Raw genomic sequence first — 24,138 nt, 5'->3', positions numbered from 1 at the left:
AAGCTGTTTCCTAAGGAAGCACTTTTTTCAAACAAATAACCCAGACCTTAATTGCTATTAATTTCTAACTAAATTAGTATTAATTTATGCATGATCTGTTTGGGAACATAGAAACATCAGGTCTAGATCTTGCTACCTCTCAGGTCCATACAACCTCAAAACATCTCATGTTTTGAATGATCTTTGGGGTACAAGGTGATCGCATATTCTCTTCTCTCTACTTCTGAAGCACCTTGTATATATCTCTTACAGCAGCTTTTACTCCATCTTATTTAAACTACTATTAAATAATGAATTATCACAGTTTCCGGCACATGGTTATTTCTTCATTTCATCATCATCATCATCATCATCTGCTATAACTTTTCTTCCTCAATTAGACTGTATATTTCTTGGTTGAGTGGACTGCTTCTTGTTTTTACTTTGTAACACAATACAGGCACCCAGCAGATGCTTTGGAAATGCTGAGCAGAAGTGCTCATTAGAAATTGGAGTTCTCCTGGGTTCCCCCTTTGCTATGCAATCTGACATTATGTCTGGGAAGGCCTCAGGGGTAATGACTGAGGAACACTTACTCTTTGCCATATTTCTGACTCAAGAAATAGAGATAAATAACTGAGAAAAGTAGACTTTTAAATTAAAAAACACAAATCCTAAATTTAAACATAATAAATAGCAAAAGACAGAGTGAGGTAGAAAAGAGCACTTTTACTTGTGTTACATTATTTTAAAAATAATAACAGAGAGGAGTAGGCCACTTAGAGTGAGAATAATATAGTAAAATATAGACATATAAAATATCAAATTGTGATTTGGTTGTAAAAAATAGCATGTTCTTTTCAAATTACCTACAGAATACGTGACTTCATTTTTGTAAGATTTATGAAATAAGGAATACCTTGAACTAAATGATTAGATCTGTCTTTGTCGCCCATCATTTCCTTAGTTCAAACCTCCTTCCCAGAATTAATGACTTGTCCACAATTGGTACACAGTCCATCCAGGTTCTTTTCTATGAATTTGCATGTAAAAATTCATGTACCTGTAACTGGGATAATGTATATTTCTGCAACATGTCATTTCACGTAATGTCTTTTAGGGAGTTTTGCAGGGCAGCCCAACTAGATAATATAGTTCTTTTTAATAATTTCATAATATTCCTTAGTATGGTGTCCCCATTTTTTTATCTAACCCTTCTGCTCTCCATGACCCATTGCAAAGTTTCCCTTTTTTCACATTGCAAACAGTACTGCAGGGAATAGTCTAGTATATCCATCGTTGCACAGAGAGCAGATGTGGCTTAATGGCATGGCCAGATCCAGGAAGTAAATAGCACCAGGAATCTGCCTTTCACATCTTCGGCTTTTTTTTTCTCTTGATCAGATTCATTTTTAGGCAACGCATACCAGGTTATAGCACATATGTCAACCAGCAGTTCTAGGCTTACATTCTATGAACTTAACAACCTCTTTCACGTTAGCAGCCAAAGTAGAGTGTTGACTGTCAGTGGACCAGCTTGGGTTATGTGCCCAACCTTGACCCCATCACTGAAGCTCTGTGGGTAGTACACTCGTTGGTCAGGCCTGGGTCACATGCCCACTTCTGGGGCTAGGTCAGCATGACCCAAATGGTATGCATTGAAAGGAAGGGACATATGGGTGACTTGCCAAATAAAAATCAGGATGATGATACCAGAAGGAGGAGGAACATATGCCAGGCAAATATACCAGTGTCTCCTACGAATGTCCTATAGATAATATTTTATGGTTCTGTGGGTAGGAGATGAATAGACATCCTAATGGTATCCTGATTTATCTTAAAGGACCAAAGTAGTCTTATAAGTATCTTTCCAAATCTTTGCTAGTATAATGAAACAAGCATGTTTCTTATACTATTGTAAATGAAAGTGAAGCATGTTATAGGTCGAAGATCATTAACATCATGAAAAAGATGTAGTTTTTCCTATTTAGAAAGTGTCATTCAATACATTTGCTTAAAGTTCAGTGATATCTTTTCTATGATAAATACCTTGTTTTTCTTTTTTTAAGATTTTATTTATTTATTTGTCAGAGAGAGAGAGCACAAGCAGGGGGAATGGCAGGCAGAGGGAGAAGCAAGTTCCCCGCTGAACAAGGAGCCCAATGTGGGACTTGATCCCAGGACACCGGGATCATGACCTGAGCCCAAAACAGACGCTTAACCAACTGAGCCACCCAGGCATCCCAATAAATACCTTGTCTTGGAACACCTTTTAAAATATTGTATTATATGCCAAACTGTAGCCTAAATTCTATATTTTATTTATTTATTTATTAAACAATGTTTATTAGATTCCACTATGTACTCTTCACCATGCCAGAAGCTGGGGATAAAATATTAATTACAAGATCTCTGCCCTCACATTTCTTTTTTTTTTTTTTTTAAGATTTATTTATTTATTTATTTATTTATTTATTTATTTATTTAACAGAGAGATCACAAGTAGGCAGAGAGGCAGGCAGAGAGAGAGGAGGAAGCAGGCTCCCTGCCGAGCAGAGAGCCCGATGCGGGGCTCGATCCCAGGACTCTGAGATCATGACCTGAGCCGAAGGCAGCGGCTTAACCCACTGAGCCACCCAGGCGCCCCTGCCCTCACATTTCTTAACAATATTGTTAGGGACCACAGACTATAAAAAAGTAAATGAATGAATAAAGGAGAAAATTCTAGGCTGTGCTGCACTATGGAGGAAGTAAAAAGCATCATGATGTGGAAAGTCATTAGGGAAGGTTATCTCAGCTAAGGTGGTAAGGGAAGACCTATCTGAAGAGAGAATGTTCGAACTACAAGTTGGAGATGAAGAGTGAACCCCAAATTCTAGCCCTGTGCTGCAAGCTACAGTAGCCACTAGCCATATATGGCTATTGAGCATCCATTGGTTGTTAGTTTGATTAAAATATGCTATAAATGTAAAATGTACATTGGCTCTCTAAGATTAGAACAGAAATTCTAAAATAATCAAAAATTTTTATGTTGATTATGTGATGAAATTATAATATTGTAGATACATTGGGGTAAGCATTATTAAAATTAATTTTACGTATTTCTCTTCACTTTCTTAACCATTAAGAGTTCAAAATGATGTATGTGGGTTATCTTATATGTCTATTGCACAGTCCTAGTCTATGTGATTTCAATTTGCTGTAAATGACATGTGCTTTTTCATCTTTCTGTCCTCGATCATGCCTGTGGCAATTGAATTTATATAGTAGATTTTTCTTCGAGGATCTAAATCTATAATATTCATTGAGGTGTATAAATATAATAATTCAATGTGTGATCAAGCTTAACACAGCTCAGAGTTAAGAGGTGGTGGGTGGTGGAGAAAGCACAGAAAATTGCCACATTTACTAAAGGAGTTGTGTCATTATTCATGTTCCTTTAGAGATGTTCACAAAACAGATAAAGGAGGGCTCTGAGTTGGAGAGGTAGGCAGAGCAAGCTTCACAAGGTAATGACAGCGTGGGACAGGATTTCTGTGGGAATCAGCGACAGCGAACCACCAAGATCTATTTCCATCCTCTACTTGGTGAAGGAGATTCTGTTGTGTTGTATAGAACTGCCATTTCTTGCACATGAAAATAGAGTTTTGTTCTACACATTGTTTTTGAACTGATGGAAATGGCAGTGACTTCCATGCGCCTCTTTGCTATCTCTCTGCCAGGGCGATGATACCAAGTTCACATACACTTAACAACATTACATTCATTCCCTTGCAGAGAGCAAGCAGAAGAGTTTTCTTTGTGCCCTGCCATGCCCATTCCCACTTGGGGCTTGTGCCAGGGGGAAGGGGTTAATTACTTTGAAAATGCACCTTTGATTTACGAGCTGAAACGTTTGCCTTTTAGTTTGCAAACAGTTTTCGGGCCGCCGATGTGACACTCGTTACGTAATCTGACAATTTTGCAAGGAGAAACTCTACCCTTACTGGTTTGAGAGGGAGTTGAGTCATATCCTGTGAATGTGAAGCCAGGGTATTTAAGCAGCACGGGTTCCTCTGACTTTCGTTCTAAGTGGCTGCAGTTGAGAGCAGCAAGTGTTCTCTGTAAAAAGAGGCTGTTACTAGTCCTTGGAGGGAAGCAGCCCCTCTCATAAGGATTCGGGAAGGAAAGCCAAGTCTGAATATGCAGTTGTCTCACTGGAATGAAAGATGTTTTGTTTATTTCTAATCAACGATGCTAGACACCTGCAAGCTCAAAGGTGCCTGCAATTTGCCATTTGTTTATAATAAGGTAAGTTCCACGTTTTGTTTTACTCATTGCATCTGCTCAGCCTGGAATGAATGTGGCAGTTTTCGTATGTGATTATGCTTCAGAAAATTCCTTCTCACAAGTACTGAAGGTGGCATTTGAGATTCTAACGCAAGTCATGTGAAACTTACAGCACAATCCATTTGCAAGATACTTAATTTAATAGATTGATTGGATCCTTTGTAATAGTTTCTTATAAAGAATGCAATACCTGAGAGGCGGAAATATTCTCGTAGTTTCTTATCATTTCAGTTTTTCTTTTCTTTTCTTTTCTTTTCTTTTCTTTTTTTTAAGGATTAGATAGTACCAGCCTCTTTCCTACCTATTTGCTATTCTCTGATCTCAGTTAAAGGTGAAACATCCATGAAATTCATATGATTATGTTTGGATCTTACTCTAAATAACCATAGCTTGCAACTCTATTTCTCCTCTGAAATAAGAAGTGGCATTGATAATTATTAGGAAGTTTAGAGTTGAGAAATAATGAGAGCATTTGTACTTTCATATTTGGCCTTTTCTGTGTAAGTGAAAGGCCATCATATTCATAAACTTCTGATTGCTCTGTTTGCTTTAAAATGTGTATGAGTTTATCCCAAGCTAGATTAAATGTTAAATCACAAGCTCCTCAGTTGCTCTTAGAGACAGTCATATCCAAATTATATAGGTAGAAGAATCTATGGCTAGAAAAGTGAATGATTGGTCTGTTTTCAAATTCTTAAAGCTTGCTGCTGCGAGAGGTTGGGGCAAATGACAAGAAGGCTGTCTTGTTTTTTTATTGATGAAAGAAATGACATCAAATCAGAACTAATTGTGGGTGTCTGGTGTCACAAAACTTTGGATGCTCATATTTAAGGCCTAGGAATTCTTTCGAGGTAGAAAAGGTTAATTTGATTTTGAGCTGGGAATAGCTGTGAATTTGTAAGATACTAATGAGTTGGCATTAGACTACTTTCTTCTTGATGGATCTACTGTCATGCTTATAGATTGTTTCATTTCTATTCAAAATTATACTCATTACAAAATTGCTTGATTCTAACTATGATGTAGAAATTACATTTCGTTAGGTATATATTGAATAATTCATGTTTTCACAAAGGTCGGGGGTCAATGAACTGTTGGAATGTATGTGGTTTTCCTCTTCTTTGAAGGCAAAATTAAAATTAGTCCAACTTCCAGGGGCACCTGGGTGGCTCAGTTAGTTAACCATCTGCCTTTGGCTCAGGTCATAATTCCGGGGTCCTGGGATCAGTCTCTGCATCCTTGGCTCCTTGCCCTGCTTGGTGGGAAGCCTGCTTCTCCCTCTCCTTCTCCCCACCACCACTTGCCTCATTCTCACTCTCCATCAAATAAACTAATAAAATCAGGAACAAATCAGGAAAGAAATAAAGAAAGAAAGAGAGAGAGAGAGAAAGGAAGAAAGTCCAACTTCCAGACATCTTTGAAGGTGGTATTCCAAATTGAGAAAATAAAGAATTTTAGGGAAATTACTTAGCACTGTGAGAGACTTTGGAACTTGCATAGTGAAAAGGCACATATCCCAAAAGATTAAAACCCAAACTATGATACATAGAATGTCCTGATGCCAAATCTGTATCAAACTCTCCACCCCCCCCCCTTTTTTTTTTTTGCCTGGGATGAAAGGGAACTATTCTGGTTAGTTGAGAATTCTGCTTGAGAATTTTTCCGTATGCTGTACGAGAATTACTAAATGTCCACAGAAAGAATAGACTGCGTCTACCTCAAGACAGAAATGTGTTATGACACTTTGCATAGTTTCAGATTCTTAAATATGGATTATAATGGTGACACGAACTGTTATTATGAATTAAAACTCAGATTGACAAATGTTGTGAAATCAAGTCTTTACAGTCTGCTCTAATTACAATATGGACTTTGTTATTGATGACATTGTGCAGTCAGCTGGTAATTACCTGGTTGGATAACTGAGGCACCTTGTTTCCCTGCCTTCATTGCTGGGGTCCCCATTCTTTGGCTATATTCTTTACACTTCCAGAAGGGGTGTGGGAAATGCATGGAGAAGGAGAAGGAAAGAAAACAAACACACATAGTGTACTCTTTCTATTTCTAACCTCTCTATCAAAATGGGTTTCATGAGAAAAGAGGTCAGATAGATGACTAAAACAAGTCTTTCTATAACCTGTGGATTTTAGTTACTCAGGAAATGCCTTGCCCTCTGAGGTGAAGAATAATTGGGAGCTTGGTTAAGAAAACCTTTTGGCCTTACAGGATTGGTTGCGAAGGTGAAATAATTCCACATCTGTTGCTGTGTTTTATTAGCTGTAAAGTGTGACACATATTTTTGAAAACTTGAAAACACATATTTTTTAAATCATCAGAGATACTCAGAAGTCCACTCTGGATTCAGAGTATTTCTTTTTCAGTAATAAAAGCCTCCATTTTCTCCTCTTTGTAAACTACTTTACTGGTTAATTTCCAATTTATATAAAAATATTTTGCAAGGATGAGCTCTGGAAATAAAACCCAAAAAATCAATTTTACCTCAGTCCTGGTGCTCCTTTAAAATTTCACATACCTCAAGGAAACTTGTCCTCACTCAAAAGAGATTTATCAAGTGGCAACTAAATTTAATTTTCAATGTAAAAGCAACATGATGTCCCTCCACTGAGGACTGATCAGTAGAAGGACAAAGCATGACATTTTTTTCTTTGTTTTTAAAGATTTTTCTTTTAAGTAAGGCTTTGACAGTTCCAAAAAAAAAAATTTATAAAGTATTCATTCCGACTCCTGAAAACTAAATCTTTCTGGAAGATGCTTTAGATCTTACTATCTCTAGTGAATCCTGCTGGATATCAAAAGTAGCTCGCTTGCTGGCAAAAAGGTGCAGTGCTAACTCCTCCACCTACTTCTGGAAATCAGGTTTGAGGATCAAATGAGACTGTGGGTGTGAGAGTTCTTGTAAACTCCATAGAGCTTACAGATAACACTATCACAAAGTGAGATACACAGAATTGTGTTTTTGGAACACAACTTGAGGTCATCTCACAAATTCTCATTTCACAAAGAAGGGAAGTAAGATCCATAAGAGTTTAAAAGGTGCTTTGCTTCGCTCAAGCTGGGATCTGAGTCAAAATCCAAACCTGGGTCTTTCTCTCTGCTCAGTTAGCTAGAAATTGATCAGCAGCCTAGCTGTTTCTTGAGTTACACTATTAGTTTTTTTTTTAAACAATAAATAGTATTTTTTTAATATAGATGAACATTTTTATTGGAAGCTATATCCTTGGAGAATGTTTTGCAGAAGACATATGGCCTTGTCTATAGGTTTCGTGGGTTGAGGATTCTCTGTTGGATCTAGTTTAACGCAGCATGAATTTTTTGGAATGATTCTCAGACTATAACATCTGACTCTTGCAATCTTTTAGCTTCTGCCACAAAGTGTCCAAGCCTTGTACTCATAAAAGTATACATGCATATTGGACAGGGGTAGATTTTGTAGCTTTTAAAGTTATAGGTAGTATGGTAGATAGTTTTGATGTTTTTTTGAAGGAGGTTAGCAAAAAGAGATTTTCCGGACACTTATTCTTAAAAAGAGATTAGGAAAATTTAAACAGCCAATAAGACTCACAACCATTTTTGTTAGAACTGATCTGGCTGTTTTACATTTATGAAACTCTTTTCTTTCTCAGGGACATGAGATGGGAGGAAGATGATTTTTCAAATTACAAAAGTTAATGACATATGTCTTACTATACCCAGGAAGACAGTGAGTTTATAAAGAAAAAATTTCTTTAAAACCTCTTAGTATTTAGATTGAAAGACAGATTAATTAAAAAATTTGTTGTGTTGGTGGTATTAACAAAAGTTATGTTTTACCCCAAAAAACCAACATATAATCACCATTTTGTTTAGTAAAAGTGTACTCCTATGAAAGATATATGCTATCTGCATATCCTATCCTCCAACTTACAGCTTCAGTAAATAAGTGAAATTTATCATCATGCTATCTTATGAACAAATCCTAGTCCTGCTTGGAATAAAGTTCACTACTTATTTTGATTCCTAGCACTATATGAATCTGCTACATAATTGTTAGGAAACAAAGAAAAATAGATGAGATAGAGAGGTAAGGGTCTTTAAAAACTTTGCTAAATAGAAATGCAAAGTGATGGTGTGTGTGGTTTAAGGGACAGAGCCCTGGGCTCTAGGAGTGTCGTGGTAGGAATCAATACTTCTCTGCGATATTGACCCCTCCAATGCTTTTGGAGGTAACAGTCTTCTTTTGATTTTGTTTTTCTGTCTACAAGGCTCAGGAAACACAGGAAAGCCAGACAATCATCCCACATATCCCATAGGTGCTTGGTAAATATTGATTAATGATCCTGTGAACATTGAGAAGGGTGAAGCACTTTGAATTCATTTGAAGCATCTGTCAATGTGCCATTGGTATAAGTGCCAAGGTTTGTAAAACATCCCCTTAGGAGAAGCCCAAGGAAGAAAGCTTGGAGTTGGTTTGTTGGGGTTTTAATTCCATATCAATTTAGCAAAGATGCTCAAAATTAGTCACTTGGTCTTCCTTTGTTTGAGTCATTTCACTAGTAGAATGGGATTAAGAATATTTATTCCCAGCAATTTACAGCATCCCCAAAAGTAACAAATCAGGTCCTAGATCCCTCACCCCACAAGTGTTTTTGTACAAGATGAAAGTAACAGTAATGACTAACACTTAATTCAGGCTGTATCATACCTTTTTAAGAACTATCTAAATTAATTTCTTAAAACCACCTAATGAAATTTGGGCGCTGTTATTGTTCCTGTTCTCCATCTATCAAAGATGGAGAAACTGAGGTAGTTAGAAGTTAGGTGACTCATCCCCAATATCATACAAATGGTTGTAGAAAGACTAGAATTGAACCAAGGCTATCAGGCTTCAGAGCCACGTTACTTGACTATGTTCTGTGCTACCTCCAGTTAGAATCACTTGACCCCAGTAATAGGAAGTGGCTGTTATAGTGTGCCATATAGAGGAAAATAAATCTTTTTAATGTCAATGCACTTAATCATTTTGATGACTCCAACATTCTCATTCTTAGTGAAACCCAGGCCTTTATGAACCAGAAATATATTAAATTTACTCAGGAACTCATGTTAAAATGAGACCAGCAATATTGCAAAATGTGTCTAGAATGAGTAGACATAATGGAGAGTTCTCCTAGGTGATCCTGGTCTTCAGCAATATGAAAAGATTTCTTTCTTTCTTTCTTTCTTTCTTTCTTTTTTTTTTTTTTTTTAGGTGTGGAGTAAATAGCTTTCAGTGTATACATAATCAACTTCTACAGTTCCAGAAAAGCTTGTGGAAATTTTTGTGTCTTGAGGGAAGATTAATGTCATGTACACTCCATAAACATTTCCTTAGGAAAGGTATTATTTGGGGAAGGAGGACATTGAATGAATAGTAGGAGTTTAGGTCTGTTCTGCAACTGGGTACATTTTGATCTGCTTTCTCCAGAGATTGCACAAGTTATGTTTGAGATTCTTGGGTGGTTGTCAAACCTTCATGTTTCTTTAAGTTTTATAAACAAGGACTCTCTTTACAATGCTGTGTACGCTTAGTGCTAACATGATGGCTAGTACATAGTAGACAGGCTGTCTGGCAAGATGGATTGGTGGATGGATGGATGGATGGATGGAGGGGATGAACTAGGACTTCTATAGATCTGCTCTGAGTTATGACTCATGTAGCTGAGACTGGTTTGAGACCAGACTACCACTGGGGATGTGGATACAAGGGAATGAAGTATAATGAGTATAACATGTAGAAGAGTTTATCACAATCTCATACTTTATCATCTGATGATTTTCAACATGGAACTGGTATAGCAATATGTCATTTCTTGCCACAAGCCTTTCCCGCTGTTTCATATTAGAGTTTCTTTAATTACACATAGGAAGCATCAATGCTTTACTTCCTTGATTCAAAAGCTAAATGTATGTGGATATATACATATATAATTTATATACATTATACATATACAGAGAAAATTAGATAAAATCAAAAGATCAAAATAATTTGAATACCTAAATTAACAAGGTATTGTCAAATTTTAGGATTGACTATTTTAGGATTTATTGTGAAAAATAAAGTGTAGAAGAAACAATTGAGGCAGAGTATTGAAGAAAAGTATTTTAAAAAGTCATTTTTAATTGCTTATTTATAAAAATACCTATTTCTTTCAATCTTAGAAGAAAAGCTTTTTTTTTTTTTTCTCCACAAATTTCATTAGAGAGCTCAAACTAAGAAGTCTGGGAACCGAAATTTATTTGGCATCACCACTTACTTGTGAGGGATGATTTCCAGAATGAGGATAGTGACTAAGGAGTTGGGTTAGATAATACTGCAGATTTCGAGAGAGGGTATTAAGGTGGTTATTGTTTCAACTTTTCCAAGGGGGGAAAACACAGAGAAATTTCCTGTAAAAACATTTGATCAAATGCAAAATATATGCAAGTTTTAGACAATGGGAGCAACTCTATTGGGAAAATTACACAGTTGGCTTTGGCCCAAAGCAATCATTAAAAATGAAACAAACACACACACACACACACACACACACACACAGAGAAAATCCCAATCAGCACCAAAAAAGTCATTGGCTGAATTTTCTTTTTCCTGGTCCTAAATACAACAACATATATTCATTATTTGAGGAAATTCTGTTCCTTGGTATACAGGTGCCTTGTATTATTTGAAATGCATTTGATTCCTAAGGCTCACTGTCACTGGTGGTGATTTTCCTACCTTAGAAATAACATTTTCCAAGTCAACAATCAGTGGAAAGCATTACCTTACCACAGCAGACCTGAATTCTACACTGTATAGTCTGGGCTTCAGTTTTAACATCCCTCAAATAAAGGGATCCTCTAGCCCTCTCTCGTTTCCCAAAGACTAGGAATTATTTTTGGAGAAGATTGTTTCCTTTCTTTTTCATTTGCAAGTCAGTGGTGGCTTTTTATTTTCAAATCAGTTCTGAAGCAATTACTTCCAAGTTTATCTAGCCAAAGTGGCTGAAAAATTTCTGCTAAGTTCATGCCTAGAGATTGAGAAATGTTCATGATATAAATAGATAATGTGGATGGAGAGATGAATGAATGAATGCCTCATGGTGACTGTGTACTCCAGATGTGTAAATTGCTACAAAAAATCATGAATACATCAGCCATAAGGATTTGTAGTTTTATTACCTCTTTTAAATATTTGATAAATTACACAATATATTAATGTTCAAAAGTTTTTGAAAAGTACATCACAGTTCCAAAAGTATGCAGATTACTACCAGCAAGCTACTGATAACAGCAGGAATAGACTTCTTATCGTTATTGTTAGGAGAAGGAATTAAGGTGATCATTGTTTCAGGCTTTCCCAGGGAAAAAAGAACTGAAAATTTTCCTGTACAAATACTTGATCACACGTAACTTTTAGGGTCAAAATATCAATTTTAGACAGTGGAAACAAACCTATTGGAAAAGCAGTCCTGTTCTTTGGCAGATGCTTTACAACAAAGGGCAAAGTTCCCATTTGCATGTTTTCTTATATATCAGACACTAATATATGTATTTTTTTTTCCAGAAATCAACTAAGGTCTGAAAACTATATTTGCTGCATAAAAATCCTTTTCTCATCGTATCTTGAACTCTTTCTCACTGCATCTATTATTTTTGTATGTTTCCATAAAAGATTACTATTATATTTTTCTATTCTAATTATATCTTTTAAACAACACATAAGGAGAAAATTAGTTAAAAACTAAACATCAGCTTTATTTAAAAAGTGTAGGTCAGTAGAGTCAAAGTAGTTCCAAGTAAAATTTCCACAATTCATCCTTTTATCCCAGCAACACATCATTCATGTTCACAAAATTTTGTAATTGAAAGGTGCCTTAGAGATCAACTAGCACAACTCTCTCTTTTTGCAAATGAAAAATATTCTGGCGCAGACAAATTAAATGACTCTTCCAAGGTTATATACATCGGCTCTCGACAGAGCCAAGCTGGGCATGGGGTTCCTAACACACAGCTCTGGGCTCCTTTCGCTGCATGAGTCAATGAGAGCATCATGATCTGAATTTAGTATTCAAATAGCACATTGGATTTGTGCCTCTTATTAAAACGTTAGTTGTGCACAGCGCAAGTCAGTTTAAATTTGGCCTAATTTCTTTTTGACCACTAAGCAGTTTTGTGGGGTTTTTCGCCATATTTTTTGAAAGGGCAGATTTTAATCACAGAGTCTATGTAAAAGCTTCTCCTGACCCCCTCCCTGAGAGTTTATCTCTACTTACTTGGCCTTTGCAGATGCACTTGTAATTATGGGGATAGGTCCACATTTAACCACTTGTGTGCATCTAAATTGCACTTTTCCATCCCCACCAGTGGTCCAGATCTTCCAAATGAATGCCTACACCAAACTGACAGCAAACTTCACAAATGCAAATTATTGTGTTAGTAAACAACATACGTATTTATTGAATCGTTTTACCAAGTAAGTGGCAACAATTTCTAGACAATGCCCTGTCCTAGTAACTACACTTTTGTCATTAGAGTGAGTAATGCCCTGGAAGTCCAAGCCTCATTGCTTCTCTCTTGGTGGCCCCTGGGGAGCTGGGAGGCCACACCCAGGCAGGAGTGCTCAGGAAGCAGGCACAACTCCAGGGGGGAGATCCCCTTAGAAAATGGCCCAGATGCAGGCCATTCCAGGTGCTGTGGTCTGCCTTCCTTCTTTTTGGGTAAGAACCAGAGCATTCCTGTCTCATTTGGCTTCTCATTTGCAACTTCAGTGAGCAATGAGGAAGGCAGACCTTTTTTCCAGAGTATTCTTCGGAATGCTAGTTCTACGAAAATGACGTTCTATAATCAAATAACTTTGGGAAATGTGATATATTCTGTTCTCTTTTTGCATATTCACACTGGAGGCAAACGACAGGCATGTTTAAATGCCTTAAAAGGGGATTTGTTTAGGGGCGCCTGGGTGGCTCAGTGGGTTAAAGCCTCTGCCTTCGGCTCAGGTCACGATTCCAGGGTCCTGGGATGGAGCCCCACATAGGGCTGTCTGCTCCATGGGGAGCCTGCTTCCTCCTCTCTCTCTCTGCCTGCCTCTCTGCCTACTTGTGATCTCTGTCTGTCAAATAAATAAATAAAATCTTTTAAAAAGGGGGGGGGGATTTGTTTAATACGCTCTAATCTGGTATTTCTCAAACAGACCTATGTTCAAAATATTACCTACTGCCATCATGGAACACTCTTGAGAAACACAGATGAAACATTCCCCTTGGGGACCGAACGTCTTAAAAAGAGGGTCGAATGGGACATATGAATTTGCTCTTCCCTTGGGATCTTGTCCCTATAGGACCACAACGTGAGCTCACTACCAAGTATAAAAAGTGTTTAAACAATACTGCATAGTTATATTTTCTATGTGTGTGTGTATACCTACGTACACGTATTACTATCTTTGTTTAGATCAAACTGTTCATTAATGATTTAAGGAATTTTTTAAAAATATTTTATTTATTTATTTGACAGGCAGAGATCACAAGTAGGCAGAGAGGCAGGCAGAGAGAGACGGGGAAGCAGGCTCCCCGCTGAGCAGCGACGAGGGGCTCCATCCCAGGACCTTGAGATCATGACCTGAGCAGAAGGCAGAGGCTTTAACCCACTGAGCCACTCAGGTGCCCTGATTTAAGAAATTTTCTTTTTTTTTAAGATTTTTTATTTATCCATTTGACAGACAGAGATCACAAGTAGGCAGAGAGGCAGGCAGAGAGAGAGAGAGGAGGAGGCAGGCTCCCTGCAGAGCCTGGGATCCTGCAGAGCCTGGGACCCTGGGATCATGACCTTAGCCGAAGGCAGAGGCTTTAACCCACTGAGCCACCCAGGCGCCCCCCGATTTAAGGAATTTTTAACAGTGATTTTGACTTTGATATTTTTACCTCATTGAATAATATCAGAACCATCTAAAATACTGTATTTCTGAACTGATATGTTCAAGAAATAATGAAAGCTCAAGGCAGGGAGTGATGAAACTCTGAAGCGAGAGGTGGGGATGATTTCACAGAAATGCTCCTTAAGATGGATCTAGAAGGATGTATTGTCATTCTCCCCATGGATAAGAGCACAGGCACAGAGGCATGGCTCAGCATACCAGGTTAGGAACCTTGTTTAAGAAGAAAAAAGCAAAGCAGTATTTTCGGAGTCTAAGGTAGATAGAGGGGAATGGCTGATGAGGCAGGTTGAAGCAAGTCGGCGCATAAAGGTCTTTCAATGCCGTGTTACAGAGCTTGGCCTTCACCTGAGAGGCCAGTGATTTTTTCAACAGGATGTGTATCAGATTCACCAGGAACCTTTTCCAAACTATGTGTACCCGGGCCCTATGCCCAAGTGACTCTGACTGATGATGTTATGGGTAGAACTTAAGAATGTAAATCTGGAGAAAAGCACCCAAGTGATTGCAGTTCACTCCAAGATGAGCACTCCAAGATGAGGCATCAAAAAAGTGTTTCAAGGAGGTAAATGTTGTCATTGGAATTTTGAAGGCTTTGAGGAGGAAGGTTTGTGGGAGGAATGATTTCAGAGTCCAGGAAACCCATTTGGAGGCTCTTATATCAGTCTGGGCAAAAAAACAGCTAGAGAAAACAAAGGCAATTAATATGGGAATGGAGTAGAGAGGATGGGAGTCCCAGATTGGGTGTAGATTTCGATCTGGTGTTTGGTGGCTGACCATAAGGGTGAGTGAGAAGTGTCCAGGTTTCTGGCTTGACGAAGCCGACAGTCATGGCAGGAAACGCTGAAGGGATGCACATGAGGTCCCACTTCTTCCCTCTTCTTCCATCTCCACCTTTGCTACCTTGTGTCATGTCTAGCGTGCTCCCAACCTACCGCACTGGCAGCTTCTTCGTAAATTTGCAACCATCAGACATTCCGAGCTGCTGAGCACCTCCCTGTTGAGAAAACACCAAAAAGACCCTGATCTACTGGCAGAGCTGTCCTAGGACTGAGAGGGCTCTTGGAGAAATCCTCTGAGGATGAGAATAACCATTTGGGGAGACATAAGTGAATGAAGGATATTTATGGGAGTGCTCATCACAGAATATCCTACCCTGTGAATCTGGTCAAGGCTGCCATCAGCTACTTTCCCACTCTATACTCAGGGAGGTTGAGGAGGCGGGGTAGTCAGGAGGTGTGAGAGGATGATCATAAAAAATGCAGCCATGAATGGATGCCCTCGGTCCAGAGTCAAAGTCTCCCAGCCAAGCCTGAGCAGCAGAGGGAAGTTGAGCCGGGAGTCTGGATGAGAAGAAAACAAATGAAGTGAGGAAGCTGAGATTCTGCTGGGCAACTAACTTTACCAAAAATAACTTTGGCAGGAGCCATAACGTGGGCTTGGCCCTTCTCTGCCAAGGCTAGGAGAGAATTAAGAGGCCCCTCAGTTTGGGGCTTGGGGAACTCCTTGAAAAGGATGATGGCCCAGCTATACATGATCAAAGAGGACCTTGTGAACTGTGGTGTGACTGTGGGATAGTGGGACAAGCTATCCTGAGGGACAGAAAGGGCATGGGGAACAGGACTTGAGAAAGAGTCTCTCAGTACATTCCATGAAAACAGCTGGAGCTAGAGGACCCAAGTTCAAATCCAACCCCACCACATATGATGTGACCTTGAGAACATTACTTGGCATCTTTGGCCTTCAGTTTCCTGTTCCTAAAAAGAAAATAAGAGTACCTTCTTTGGAGCTAGTTAACATAGGTCAGCTACGGAGTATAATGTAGATCTTGCCAGTCCCAAGGCCCTTTCAAGTTCTTAAAATGCAGACATATTCTCGTCTAGTGGTGTGTGGAGCAATCAATTCAGATGAGACAGTCTTGGGAGGAATTGAAAAAGCCTCTACAGTGCAGGGTAAACTTGACAGTAGAGTGATTGATGGGTCTCTTGTTTGCAAGCTCTTGTTTATATATCCTTGGATGATTTGTTGTGTTCAGGGTTTGCCCAGCCAGGATTAGGAAGATGGGATTTAAGGTACTGCAGAGCTAATCAAATGCTTCTTGATAACTGATTTTACCTGAACATAAGAGCAACTTGACAAACTCTGTTCTCTCTGTGGGGATGGGCATGGAGTCCATTGGTACCTCCAGAACTCTATGCTTAGTATCCATGTTTGTATGCCCACTACCCCCCCCACCACCACCACACAGAGGAGAATTATAATGAATAGTTTCACATTAGTGTCTCTGAGAAGCCCAATAGTAAAGAAGCCTGTATCTCAGTCAAGCACATTTACTCTAAAGGAAGCCTTCTTTCTTTCATGGACCTATGGAAATCTCTCTTAACAGTGTTCCTAACAGAAATGGTGTAAACAAGCACAAGTAGATGGACTTCCACAAGTGCATATTTCCGTCTATTCTTTTTTCTTGGAAGTCCAGCAAGGAAGTGAAATAACAAAATTCATCTCTCATATTATTGCCAGATTTTAGGAAAACCTAGTCAATGTTAAATTTTTATTATTTAAAACAATCTCAGGATACCTGGATGGCTTAGTCAGTTAAGCATCCACCTTTGACTCAGGCCATGACCCCAGAGTCCTGGGATCAAGTCCTGAATCAGGCTCTCTGCTCAGTGGGGAGCCTGCCTCTCCCACTGCCTGCTACTCCCCCTACTTGTTCTCTTTCTCTCTCCTTCTTTGACAAGTAAATAAATAAAATCTTAAAAAAAAAAACAACCCAATATCATTTATGTGATGATGAATGCCATTCTGATTTTTAGGTACATTAGCCTGTGCAGTGACCACAAGTCCATTGAGTGGAACTTTGAACCCACAAGGGTCTCTGGAGCTCGCATGCAATTCACTGGTTGTTTCAATGCATTCCTTTCCACGTAGTCAAAGGTGCAAAAATATTTTCTGAGAGCCTGTGTGCCAGAAACTGTGGGGACACATTTAGCAGATAAAATGAAACAATGTATGCTAACAAGGAGCTTTAATCACTCTCATGAATATCAAATTATATGCTGTGCTGAGTGACACGAGATGAGGTAGAAGATAATTGAGAGCATAATGAGGAAAGTTAATTTAGATAATGGTCTCAGGGAAGTCTACTCTGAGAAAGTGACTTTTAAGCTGAGACTAGTGAGATGTAGAGTTAACTTTGGTTTCCCTGTTGTGTGGAAGTTTGTGAGAATTAGGGAAAACCTATGTCAAGTACCCAGCCTAGTATTTGGTACCAAAGTTATTCAGAAGATTCGGATAGATCCTGTTTCCTGACCTCTGAATATGGAGCCAGACAGTGCCTCAGAGCCCAGCTGCTGTGCTGCCTATGCTGCCTTCAGCCCTGGATTTGCCAAATTATGGGTAAACCCCAGGTTCGTTGTGGACCCACTTGGCCCACAGCTTTTCTGACCTTTACCTTCACTGAGCATGCTCTGTGTGTGAACTCCACACACATCTGCTTTGTTCAACATTTCTCTGAAGAGTCGAGCTCCCTTCCCTCCCTTACTCCGTGTTCTAGTCCATTCAGCTTGTCTCTGATTTCCTGTCTCCTCTTCTTGGAAGTAAGTCCATCTCCTGGAACCCCAAACCTGTGGAACTTCCCCGAACCAAGACATTACCATCTTGCCAGTGAGGGATGTCAGCTTGTTCCCCTCCATCCCCTCAAACCACCTTAACCAGATCACACCCCCTCAATATGGCCCATCGTTCAGATCCGAATGAGCTTTATTTGCCCCTTACACTTTGTGGTTCCTCCTTGTGCATCATTCCTGTGGGGGAAGGGGTGGTGTCCTGCTACATGAATTCACAGGCTGCATGAAACCAACACCAGCTGCCCTTGATGACCCTTCCTTGAACATAGCCAGAGTCTTGTGCAATCGATAAGGACCCAGAGAGTTGCTTCCTGGGCCGTGGCAATCCAGGACAGCTCCCACCGCCGAGGAACCAGTCATGGGTCTTCAATTGGATCATCCCACACTGGGTTCCTCAGGGAAAATGAAACCACCACCTACAGTGGGCTGGAAATGGGCTATGTTTGAGTTAGTTGTCAGAGGATCCCAGCGTTAACTATGAAGCAACCAGAGTTACTGTGGATGATAGGGGTTTTGGAGCTCCCTGGAGGTATTCCCCAATCTGTACTGTAGGATTGAGGACGCCCCAGCCTCTCCCCGGCAAGGGGAAGGGAACTAGAGGAGAGGGAGGGGGCTTTTTTGTCGGGGCAACAGAGAGCGGGGGTACCTCCCTCAGATTGTTCCAGCACCTTCCCCTCCTCAGGGAAGAAGCAGAGCTGCCTCACGCCCTTTCACAGATCGGTTGTTGGCAGATGTGTAAGAAGAGAGCTTAGGTGCCAATCAGACTGTGCCCTGACATGGATGTGAAAATGACAAATGCCGCCACCAAGCACTGGGTGAGAGTTCTCTCCTCTCTATGTGTTTTCTGTGTGTTTCTGTCACGGAAGACCACAGAAAGCCAGTGAAAACTGTGATCTGCAAGATTGGTGCATAAAAATGCTCAGACTGTGCGGACTTTAAAATGATCTTTGGTCACTGTCTGTGATAGCTGTTCCTGTTCCCTGACCTACCAGTAACATAGCAGAGTTCTTGCTGTTGCATGAATGCCTCCCATCACATCACCCTTTTCTTTCTGAACATCGCCAGTGGGCGATGAAATAGGACACATTTGAGAGAAAATAGGTGACTATACAAAAGACAAGTGCATTTCTTTGGCTGTCAAAATTAGCTATGAAAATTAAGATTGAGAACATCTGTTTTAATTATGTATGTAGCACAGACTGTTCTGTTGTTTCACAGTTTCTCTCAGGGAAAAGAAAAAGAAAAGAAAAGAAAAGTTACCTGCTAGTCTCTCACCATCTCCTAAGTCTAATTTGCTTTTAGCTCCAAAATGCTACTATTGATATTAAATCATGTTCCAACATGCAAATATTATGTAAAATGTTTATATTTCTTGGGGCATCTGGGTGGCTCAGTGGGTTAAAGCCTCTGCCTTCACCTCAGGTCATGATCACAGGGTCCTGGGATCTAGCTCTCTGCTCCGCGGGGAGTCTGCTTCCCCCATCTCTCTCTGCCTGCCTCTCTGCCTACTTGTGCTCTCTGTTGGTCAAATAAATAAATAAAATCTAAAAAAAAACCTTAAAAAATTTATAATTATTATTGCAGAGCCTGCATGGTAAGAATGGGAGAGGACAGACCAAAAATGGTCAACATAAATTTCTGCATAGGAATGACTGCCAAAGTACGTGAGCTCGGTGTGTAATTAGGCACAGAAGCTTTATCTTTTTGACCCCGTTGTGAAAACCATAGTAATACAAACTGACACCTGGAAAGCTGCTGGGAACAACAAAGGCAATGGAAGTGCACTAAGTAAAAAACAGATTCCGGCTGATTGGCCAGTAAGATTCGAAATATTTATCACTCACCAAGTGTCCCCAGAGTGCTGGACACTATAAGAGATTAACCCATAAATCTGCAAGGGCCCATGGAACTGCCACCTGCCACTGGGGCTGTTGACATATTAGACTAGACCCTCTGGTTTTTTGTTTTCTTTGATGATTACTTCCTTTCTAAAAATCATTGTGGCCTAATACCTGCATTTACTGTCCCTGGGAATGAAATGTTTTCCTTCTTCTATCCACAGTCTCTCTCTCTCTCTTTCTCTTTGCTGTACATTAAATCCATGTTCTTTTATTGAATTTTTTCTTAGGGCAAACCTAACCAAGACCTTCTCTCTGACTTTGAGAAACTTACAGTCAAGTGTGGCTCAGTTCATTTCCTGCTCTTGCTGACCATATAACTCATTTTAATTTGAGAGGAATAGAATAGTAATAAATTTAATAGGATAGAGTAATTGCCTTTTTCTCTGTCATAAAAGAACTTATTGAAATATTAAATAATTTAATGATTTATTTTTTTAGCTGAAGCTAAGAAATTATTTAAACTTTATTCTAATAAAACATGGATATAAAATATTTGAAAATACATGTAAATATATTTTGAAGCTTAATAGTAAATATATCTTACTTTTGTAACTATTTTTCAGCAAGTTATTAATTTTAATGTATTTTTTATTTGTACATCCTTTTGAATTTTTTGTAGAAACAATAGATTATAGAGAGAGACAATCTATGAGTGTTGTCCATTTTATTTCTTCCTTCTAAGTCATATATTTTGTATTCCATTTTCACCTTTACTCCTCTGATCAGTACCTCTAGCAAAATGTTGAAGTCATGATAGTGATGGTAAGTACCCTTTTTTGTGATCTCAGAGGGGAAGAGTTCATGTTTTACCATGAAGTACAATGATATTTGTTAATTAGTTTTATGAGATTAAGAGTTTTCTTTTATTTCTGACTTATGATTGATTTAAAAATTAATAGATATTGGGGTGCCTGGATGGCTCAGTCAGTTAAGCATCAGACTCTTGATTTTGGCTCAGGTTGTGATCTCAGGGGTGTGAGATCGAGGCCCATGTCAGACTCAGCACTGGGCATGGAGCCTGCTTAAGATTCCACCCTGTCCCTCTCCTTCTGCCCCCCAAATAAATGAATAATAGATATTAAATTTTATAAGATGCTTTTTCAATATCATTTGAGGTGATCAAGTGAATTTTGCCTTTAATACTAATTGGTGAATTATACTGTGATTTTCTGATGGCAACCTGCCTTTGAATTCATGAGATAAACCCATATTAATCATAACATCTTATCCTTTATACACACTGCTGTATTTAGTTTGTCAATATTTTGTTTGGAATTTTTGCATGGATGTTTTTGAGTGACATTGACCAGTATTTTTTCCTTTCTTATAATCCTTTTGTTACATTTTGTTATTAAAGTATTGATCCCCAATAAATGATTATATTCTTATACTCTGTAATAATGCATAACCCTAAAATGATTCTTAGATAAGGAAGATGTTAACTATTGAAAACATTTCTTAAATAGTTTTAGTAATGTCCAAATTTTCTACTTCTTTTTGAATTCATTTTAACAGATAGTATTTCCAGATCTAAGTCCATTTTGCATAAATTTCGGATGAATTGGCAGTGCTTTGTAGAAAATTCAGAAGCGTTGAAGATTTCTGAATAGAAAAAAATGGTACTGGATTCAGAGATGTTATGCAAGATGAGCTGGATTAGGATTGGAAAGTATAACTCCTCATTGGTCAGCTATTTAAATGTTCATATTTAAATTTAAATATTTAAATATTTAAATTAAAACTTAAATTTTAATTTAAATTATTTAAATTTAAATATTTAAATTAAACATTCAGAGTCTTCTAAAATGGTCATACTCGGCTTCATCATCTCTACCCGTTAACAAAATTATTGACTTTTTCACTCAACTTTATTAACTCTACAAAATTTCATCTTATAAGATGGTTGCCTGTTGGTTTAAATGTCTTGTCACATTTTAAAGGAAAGTTGTCAGTGGTTCCATATGGTCAGTGGAACCATACTCAGTGGTTCCATACAGTGGTTCCAATGTTATATGTCATTTTGGTACTCCTGTGGGCCTCTGTATATGGCCCTACCTCAGAGTTTCTCCAACTAGAGTCTATAGAACCCGTGATGGACCCCAACCATTCTCCACATGGACTGAGAACTTATCCAAAATACCAGAGTAAGGTTTTTATTCTTAGAGTCAAAGAACATTCATTTTTGTCTACATGTATGGGGTATTTACTAGTAGCCAACTATGTGAGTTATTAAAAGAAACTAAAATTTGGTATCTGAAAATAAAAATAACTTGTTATTATGTTACCAGATTCTGAGGATACAAAATTAGTATAATCCCAAGAAGTCCAGCTATTAATACCACAACGGGAAGCTTTGGCGAGCTCCTACTGTGTACACGCATAGAGTCTTCACAGATTTCTGTGCATATTTTTTTAAAGACTTTATTTATTTATTTACTTGAGAGAGAGAGAGAGATGCAGTGAGAGAGCCCACAAGCAGGGAGAGCATTAGAAGGAGAGGGAGAAGCAGGCTCCCCACGGAGCAGAGAGCCCGATGCCGGTCCCATCCCAGCACCCTGGGATCATGACCTGAGCGGAAGGCAGATGTTTAACCTACTGAACCACCCAGGTGCCGCAAGTATTAGTATTAGTGTATCATTAATGTTATTTTTAGTTGATTATGTTTGGTTGTTGCAGCTGTTACATAAACTGGCATCAGTTTTGCTTCATGTCAGTTCCATTTTTACAGGTTATCTGGTTAACCCTGTAGTGGATAGGATACATGTATGTATGAATAACTGTTAGGTGGTAAGATGGACCTTAAGATATGTGTTGTAGCTTGATTATGAAGTAAGTATACACTTGATATGAAAATAGATGTTTATGCAGTTTGATCCACTGTGATGTTTTGCTGTTATCAGTCTTCCTTGCACCTCCATCTCCCTGTCTCCCACTGGGAAATGGGAATGGCTGGGGTCAGTTGACTTTGGAGCTATTTGCCTTGTTATAATGGGGCCAAGATAACAACCTTTTGTGGATTACAATTTAGAAGGATATAGGTGTACCACCTTGTGATAAAAAATAAAGTGGTTACCAGTAAACATCTTTCATAGAAAATTCTTTTTTGTCCTCTCTTAAAAATATAGATTAAATGAATGTTCCTTGTGTCCTGTCTCCGCAAGTGAGCCTTCTTCTGGAATTAACTTTTGTGCTAATGTATAATTTTTTAATTTGGACAGAGAAGTTGGGAGTCCTGAAGTTTAGACTTTTGTTAGAAGAATAAATGGCCATATTGGCACTACTGATGAGTTTGCTCTAATAAAAAAAGATTTCACAGGAGAGAGAGAGTTCAATGAAGTGGAAACAGAGATAGAAATGAAAATGAAAAGATCCCTGATCTCTAGTGTTGAAGGATGAGAGGGTTGACTTTTCCAGTGCAGTCATATTCCACAAGATAAATCTGGCACACGTCTTCTTTCTTCATCGGCAGGAGAGCTCATTTCTTATAAATGCTGGGGAAACTTGTTTTAAAATTATGCAAAGGAAGTTCTTTTTAAAAGATCAATTCCTGGACCCAAAAATAATAAGATAACATTGTCTTGACAGTCGCCATCATTTGTAGTGCACATTGGAATTATTTGCATGTGGGCGGATTTTTCTGGCTTTGAGAGAATTTGCAATTACTGAAATTAAATAATGCAGATGCCAGAAGAGTCTATGGGGGCTGTTCAGTTCTTTTGGCCCATTTTATGCTGAGGGGACTCTTGGATGGGATCAAAATACCAGACTCTTCATCTTGTTCCTACTGCTTGTAGGGTTTGCCATCTTCTGGAAAGGAAGCTGAGTCTGAGCATGGGAAAGAACTTTTTCTTATAGTCTCAGCTGGCCTGGATGCTGCTCTGAGCCCAAAGATAAAGACAGTACCACCCAAGAGATGGCTACCAACCAAGCGGTGGAAGTCAGGAGGACATCAGTATCATTTTTAGTTGATTGTGTCTGTCAGCTGTAGCTCTTCTTGTATAAACTGCCATCAGTTTTCAGTTCCACTTGAAGTGGGCTATCTGTACATGAAGACAGTAACTATGATGGGTTTTCTAGTATCTAGGTTTTTTCATCAAAATATATGCTCTTCAATAAAAATCATAAAGGCATAGATTCTCTGAAATCTTGCCGTAGTAAAGTTTTCATCTACAAACATATCAGAAGCTAAACAAAATCAAATATTATGAAGAATTAAATAATACTGAATCTGTGCTGTGGCCACACCCCATTCATTGATCAAACTGGGGAAATTGTCATTCTTTCTCTTTCTCTCTCTTTTTTTTAAATGCATGGCCTTTACTTTATTTTATTTTTTATTAACATGTAATGT

The 24,138-nt window shown here is 38.6% G+C and overlaps 1 protein-coding gene across 17 annotated transcripts in view; it reads left to right on the top strand.

Annotated features, from left to right (window-relative positions):
- Positions 1–24,138, top strand: part of MCTP1 (multiple C2 and transmembrane domain containing 1) — a 521,742-nt gene that overhangs the window by 171,307 nt on the left and 326,297 nt on the right. The window contains exon 1 of one of the 17 annotated variants that reach the window (XM_047730111.1): positions 4,041–4,269. The exons of the other annotated variants lie outside the window; for them this stretch is intronic. Coding sequence (XP_047586067.1) covers positions 4,213–4,269 — 57 coding nt within the window. The 5' untranslated portion in view covers positions 4,041–4,212. Of the gene's footprint in view, positions 1–4,040; positions 4,270–24,138 lie in introns of those variants that run through there. 17 annotated transcript variants of the gene reach the window in all.

The sequence above is a fragment of the Lutra lutra genome, chromosome 5 (assembly GCF_902655055.1).
Source record: "Lutra lutra chromosome 5, mLutLut1.2, whole genome shotgun sequence".
In the NCBI taxonomy this organism is placed as follows: domain Eukaryota; kingdom Metazoa; phylum Chordata; class Mammalia; order Carnivora; family Mustelidae; genus Lutra; species Lutra lutra.
The sequence above is the reverse complement of the archived record's forward strand: the minus strand, read 5'-3'. Positions and strand labels throughout refer to the sequence as shown.